This window comes from Poecilia reticulata, linkage group LG11, assembly GCF_000633615.1.
Source record: "Poecilia reticulata strain Guanapo linkage group LG11, Guppy_female_1.0+MT, whole genome shotgun sequence".
NCBI classification, from domain to species: Eukaryota; Metazoa; Chordata; class Actinopteri; order Cyprinodontiformes; family Poeciliidae; genus Poecilia; species Poecilia reticulata.
In genome coordinates this window covers 7,542,370-7,549,449 of record NC_024341.1, presented here as the reverse complement: position 1 = coordinate 7,549,449, position 7,080 = coordinate 7,542,370, and the positions used below count along the sequence as shown (strand labels likewise).

Below are 7,080 nucleotides of genomic sequence, written 5' to 3'. Positions count from 1 at the left end.
CCTGGTATTTCTCCAGTTTCTCGTGCTCCTTTTTCCTGATGTTGCAATCACTTGGTATTGCTACATCCACCCTTTATTTTAACTGGTTTCCTGATGTCCTGACTGTGCTCTGTATGTGAGCTGATATCATGCCACTGCAAAGTTTCCTTGGCATGGAAAATTAACTTGCCAAGTTCAGCAACATTACAGCCCCCATAAGGAAATTGGCCCACAAGGACACTGCATGATGCTGGTTTCCCCAAAATCAAACAGCTTTCGACCGTCTCAAGTCATGCCTCACCAGGCCACCTGTTCTTACTTATTACAATGTTGCTGAGCCTGTCACCTTGACATGCAGTGCATCTTGTTTAAGATTTAAAGGGATCTCACAGAGAAGGGAGCAGAGTGTACCAACCTCCTAGCTTGGGTATGATGGTCATATTGATACACCAAAGACAAATCATGAGAATATTTAGGGATGTCTTATTCACGAAAAAAAAAATAAAAAAATCTTCTCAACTTTTAAACTTAAGACTTGAGGGCCACTTTTTTCCCTAGTTGAGGTAATCATTTACATTCTTTAACAAACAAATAAATCAAAAACGCATATTGATGAATCTAAATATCTTTATTTGGTTTTAGATTTTGCTCCATAGAACAAAATCAAAAGGTAAACCAGACATCCAAACACAGCATGTTTTCATACAGAGATCAACAAGTAAAGAAGGAATTAAATGTTTGAACGTCACTTTCTGCCGCCTCTTGACTAAAACCACATGGGTTTATTTCTTCTTTTAAAAACCCACAATAAAACTCAAAACAATAAACCTGCCACTTTTAACAGCTTCAGTGTAAACTTAAAAAGAGGATATTTAACCACAATGAGCTCTTAAAAGCAAACACTGGAGAAAATGTTTGCCACACTGAATTTTATTCAGCAATATTTGCATTTTTTATGATCTATATTTTTTTTTATTCAGTGCTTATGGGTACTCTTCGGTCTAGGTTCTGAATTTATTTTATTGATCATAAATGCATTATGATTATGAAATTAAAGCTAAACATGAAATAGAGACTCAGCAACATTTTAGCTGTAAATATGTTGTTGCATAAAGCGATGTTGTTTAGATGTTTTAAATTACATGTTGTCTTTTTATTTTTACAATAAGTTCCGGGACTTCTGTGGGTGTTATTTACTTATTTTTTAGTTACTTGAATTTATGCACCAAAATCCCTTTTAAAGAGCTAAAACTTGAGCATTGCGGGGGGAAAAAGAAGACAAAAACAAGAAAAATATAGTCATTGTATCATAAAGGTTCTTTAAATACACATAATGTGTACAAATGTATAAACTGTATAAACAAAAATGAAAAATGGCCAGTTCTTTGAGAGTCTATACTCTTGTGAATCAGTGATTCTTCAGAATAGGGACAAAATGGGTTTTAATTTTCCCAAATTATTTTTTTATTAGTTTTCAACCTGATGTATGCATATATGACACATAATGCTTTGGAAATGTAAGGATGCTAAGGTACAGGCTCCCAGTTGCAACATTTTTTTTAAATAACATTTTTAATCGACCTGACCCAGAACTTTATCACCATCTGACAAAAATAAATATAAAATAATTTTTTAATGACCCTATTAGTGATGTTTTACTCATTTTACAGACAAATGCTTCTCAAGAAAAAAAAAATATTTAAAACAAAAAACAACAAAAAGTCCATCTGACAGAGTTGACACAGAACTGAAGGTGGCGACAAACTAGTGAGTAAAAAGAAACACTTGATACATGTGAATAATGGAATTTATGTAAAATACATTAAAATGAAKTAACTGCACATTTAAGTGAGATTTCACTGAAAGAGTCACAAAAACTGATGGAGTTGACGAAATGCCAAACTACCTCAATTTATATGATGTTATTCTGAAGGAGGCCATGTTGTAGTTCATCAGGTCCATGAAATCTTTACATTATACCAAAATTAAGCWWTTATTTCACAAAATTTCATTAAAGTTTTGTAAATTGTCAGTTATGGAGTTGACACATCATGGTTGTGACGAGCAACTTAGGAATAAAACAGAAGAAAGAACTAAGGAATAACATAAGCTAACCAGAGCTAACTAGCCCTCTTAGCAAATGAAGAGAAAGGAAGTGGTCATGGGGTCCTCAGAAGTTCTAGTGCCCCCAATAATGCCTGATTTTTTACATTCTTTTCATTTCTGACAGTGTTGACAAAAACTAGGGACAAATTTCAATGGAGTTGGAAAATATATAAAAATGATATTTAATTCAATTTATTGACACTTTTATAATTATTTATATGACTACTTATACTTAATTGTCATAATATATTATCTTAGTATTCCTTTAATTGTTTTAAGCTATTATAATGTATTGAGTTCTGCTCCTGGACAAGGGATTTTACAGACATCATCCACCTACTACAATGTTTAAAATAAATAAATATTCAGCAAACACCTGGAAAACATACATTGTTGAGCTCACATGACCCAGGTTAGTTTATTCAGATATTTTAAAAAATCATATTTTGTGTATATTTTATTCAAATTGTGTGCTTTATCCATAGGACCTATTTTGTCCCTATTCTCAAGAATCACTGTTATATGTAATATGTATGCAAAATGTGCAGCAAATGAAAACTGAGATCTTGAATAATTACAGTTTCTATGCAAACCATTATCAAGACAATCCACGCAGAAGATTTGATAAATGTATCTGTTAATTGAATGTACAAAATGAATGACCCAGTTCTTATTGTAAATTAAAATATAATCACTAGACCATCAATATTCTAGGATGCAGTGTTTTGAGTTAAATTCCATCTTAAAAATATGCTATCGAAAGTTTCTATTCAAAGTGAACATAATGATCAAATTAAAAGTTAAATAAATGTCCAAATCTGAAAACGACCTATCTCTGGCTTCGGGCTTTTTGTAGTTTTGTATTTGTCAAATTTTTGTATATTACTAAAAATTGAAATTGGTCTAAATTAAAACAGCATTTGTATTTTTTCAAAATTTTTTGTGTCATAGGCCACAAATGAATTTGGGCAGAACTAATTTACAATTTAAAAGCTTTAATGAACAAAACTTACATGAGTGTTTGAAAACATGCAGCAGGAGAATTAAAGCTTTATTTCCTACTAACACCACCTGCCACTTTCTACTTTTCTGCAATTTAACTTTTTAAGATATGTTACTCTTTTTCTTCCCCTTTCTGGTTCTTTCTGACAAAAATGTGAATTTAACTTAAGAAAAAGGCAATGTAATACTACCAGTCTTATTAAAGCTAATTTACACACAAAACATTTAGAATTCCAAGTATACATTTGAAAGTCACAAATCATTGAAAGAAAACATCTGTGCAAAGATATTCTGTGCACAACTAAGGAAACGGAAGGATCAATTGAAATGAAGTGTACATGGAAAGAACCTTTTCTTAAACAAGCAACATGTTTTCATTTTAACCACTAGTTTAAAAGCTACACTTCTTCATACTACATAAATTCACCTTTTTGGTTTCACACTTGGTTTAACAGTTATTCAAAAAGTGAACAGATGAAAGGCCTTTAATTTAATGCTTAACCTCAAACAGACATAAAAGGCAAGATGGTCTTAGAGTTATATTAAGGCCCTGTGGCTGAGTCCCTAAACTATGGTTCATTTGAGATGCTGAATATGAAGTTTTCTAAAGCAATAAGGCATCTCTTAAGCAATAGTACATACATATAGTTAAAACTAGATATTTACATACACAGAATAAAACACACATTTTTTCACTAACTGAAGTTAAATTTGACCAAATCGCTCTTGCAGTTATAATTACCTAAATTATTTCTATTTACTAAGGCCAAAACACTTAGTAAGAACACTTTTTTAGAGATTTTTGTAATTTTTCTTTAATTAAAAAGTTTACAAACATTTGGTCAGTATCCAGGATAATTGTCTTATACTTCAAAAGATGAACTGACTCCTTCTTGAGATTGATTTAGTAAGGAGAATCAGTCTCTTTCCTGAGTGGTATGATGGTTGAACATTCCCATCATGTCTATTCTTGCGTAATTGTTTTAACATGTGGAACGGAAGTTTGTGAAAGTATCCCCAGAAGGTTTGACCCAAGTCATACTTTTTAAAAGACATTTATCCCTGATGCCGACCAAATGTATATGAACTTCTAAATTCAAGGAAAGTAAAAAAAAAAACCTCTAAAAAAATACTTTTTAGAGTTTCCTGGCATTTAGGATGGATAAATAATTTGAGTAATTCTAAGTGACGTAAAACAAAAGAGTTTTGGTAAGATTTAAGTTCACACAGTGAGAAGAAAATGTGTTTGTATCTTTTTATTTGGTGTATGTAAAGATCTGGAGTGTAGACAGACAGATGGACAGACAGAGAGTTAGATAGAGGAATTTATTTCTTGGGAAACTGCTGAACTTACCAACTACCTCTGTTCTTTGAAACACCTCCTTCTGCAATTTTTTTTGCCCTTCAGAGGTATCTGTTTGACCCATTCATCTATGCATTGTTCTGTGCTTTGGTTAGGCAAATGTGTCAAACTAAAGGCTCTGAATGAATAAAATACTTTTTAAGTTGCATGTTTCTTTACAACAGACAAATATTTGGCAATAATTCAACAACTTTAAACATATTTTTTCCTTTGTGTGCTATAAAGTAGGTTTTTAGAAAGATGCAATATCTTAACATCTGGTCACTTTTATAAACGTTAAATGTTTGAATCAAGAAAACAGTTTCATGTCTGATATTCAACTTTAAAACAGTTTTGAAAATATTTCATTAGACATAAAATGTAGATAAATCAAAATCAGATCTTTTGGTTTAGTTTCTGTTAAAGCAATCACATGGACATTATGTAACACCAATCAAACATAAACAACCTAAAACTGAAGGCAAAATGCATATATATATATATATATATATATATATATAAAACAAATGGAAAACGAACCTAATGTTTACATCTTTGGATACAATTCAACTTTTCATAGTTCTTTTTGGAAAGGCTTTCCTGGTGACAGTCTTTGTTCATGCATTCTGGTAGATTTCACCTTAAAACTTCTTGAGGTGCACACTCTGTCTCTGAAGTTTGTAGTAGGTTGCGTGATGTCAGGAAAAATAATTTGCCAGTGGTGCCTCAAACTTGCCTTTCTGGCACAGATAAAAACATTAATGGAAAACTATTGTTGTTTCCAAAGTATCTCAGAGCACTATTGGTAATCCATGTTTTCCATGACATGGAACAGCTTCTTTTTCTGCATTCTGCAGAAAAAGAACAAGTTGAAGTAAATATTAAGCATCCAAGAGGTTCCAAACGTGAGTGTGTGGTGCAATAAGGCCTTTGGCGTTTTTGAAAAGTACTCCAACAGATAAATCCCATGGTATTCATCCTCTCTGGACAGGATAGGTCAGTGGCACAAAACTGGCATTGGTTAAAAAGAAATGCTAATTACTAGCTTTATTTGGTAGGATAGCTAATAGATTTAGCATTGCTGAAATACATACAGTGTGTCAGAATTACGTTGTTTTCTTTGGACAAAATCTTAAAATACTTTTAACCCTCCCTATTTTTGGGTCAAACAAATCAGGAAACACTTTCTAGTAAGATTTTTTTTTCTTTTTTACTAAAGGGTTTTTAAACTGATGAGACTATTTTCAAATCAATCATACCTCACAACAAAATGTTTCCAGAGGCCACTGTTTTTCTTGATTAGAAGGTAAAGTTGTCACAACATACATCATATCGTCTCAGTCATATAATAAAATTTGGTTTCAAATTTGAAGCAGACTCCTAGTGAAAAAGTGACATGTCTTTGGTATAAACATAAAATTAATTCTGTCATAAGTCATTATCAGGAGAAACAGTAATTTCTCAGCACACAGGCAAATAATAGAGAATGAAGCTCATGTGCAATCGCACAAGCAGGATAAAGGCAATAAACTTTGGTCTGAGGTAGGGGTAGAGATTAGCTTCAGGCTTATAAATGACCAGAATACATCCTAGCCTACAAATGAACACATAACTAGTCGAAGGGTTTGGAGAATATGCCCATTTTCAACTGGACTTTGAAAGAAGTGCAGGGGAGGAAATGAATGAGGGTGAAGTGGTGATATTGACTAATGTCAGCCAGTTCCCATGTCAGACACACCCGTTGGATTCTGCTCGATTATAACTTGGCAACGTGCAGGACGGACCATCTGCTGACATAGAAAGACATAACACCACAAGAGTCAAAAGAGCACAAAGTGTTATACACTGTAATTATCTGAATTTTACATGTCCTATAACCATTTGCATTCAAGAACTAAAACAATGACATGTCTATCAGACATGTTTGCCCCTTAAATTCAGATCTTTTTTTGTTAAACACCAAAAACAATAAAGGACAGCTCTGAAACAAACACTTGTTTATGTTGATCTCTATAATAAAGCAGTTTTCAGTTACTTATTGCACTAGGGAGCTGTTTTATGAAATGAGCTTACTAAATGAAAGATATTCACATGCTAGAGGACTTGTTGCCATGTTTCTGTATTCTGGACCAAGTAATATCTGTTTTACTACACAAAGCTCCATTTGCTGCAGCTGCTTGTTATAACAGTTCACCAGATCATATGACATTCCAGCTAGATAACTGTAAAGCTGTCATGGGGCGTGGTTGGTGGTGGTGAGAATGAACGTGGAGACCCAGGTAGGATGATGATGAATTTAATGAAAATGCTCAAAACAGTCCAGATCAGGCGGCACGGCAGGAAAAGTACCACACAGCTAATACCGGTAGCAACTGAAAACAGATGACTGAATACGCGAGCTAAACCAACACAGGACTAGGCAATTTGACTATGAAGACAAATGACATACAAGGAGGATCTGACAAGAGACAGAGACAATAGGTGGACTTAAATACACATGGGGGTAATCAAGGGAACAAGACACACCTGGGAACAATCAATGAATTGTAATGAAGCCTGCCACCTTATCGTGGTGGAGGGGTTTGAGTGTCCCAATGATCCTAGGAGCTATGCTGTCTGGGGCTTTATGCCCCTGGTAGGGTCACCCAAGG

At 33.5% G+C, this 7,080-nt stretch overlaps 2 protein-coding genes across 7 annotated transcripts in view; one reads left to right on the top strand and one right to left on the bottom strand.

Annotated features, from left to right (window-relative positions):
• Positions 1–7,080, top strand: part of dlgap3 (discs, large (Drosophila) homolog-associated protein 3) — a 908,365-nt gene that overhangs the window by 445,317 nt on the left and 455,968 nt on the right. The gene's annotated exons all lie outside the window — the stretch shown is intronic.
• Positions 4,989–7,080, bottom strand: part of LOC103472149 (immunoglobulin superfamily DCC subclass member 3) — a 79,309-nt gene continuing 77,217 nt past the window's right edge. The window contains exon 14 of one of the 2 annotated variants that reach the window (XM_008421566.2): positions 4,989–6,219. In XM_008421566.2, the coding sequence (XP_008419788.2) occupies positions 6,142–6,219 (78 nt within the window). In that variant the 3' untranslated portion in view covers positions 4,989–6,141. The remainder of the gene's footprint in view (positions 6,220–7,080) is intronic. The other variant, XM_017307433.1, reaches the window with a different exon arrangement.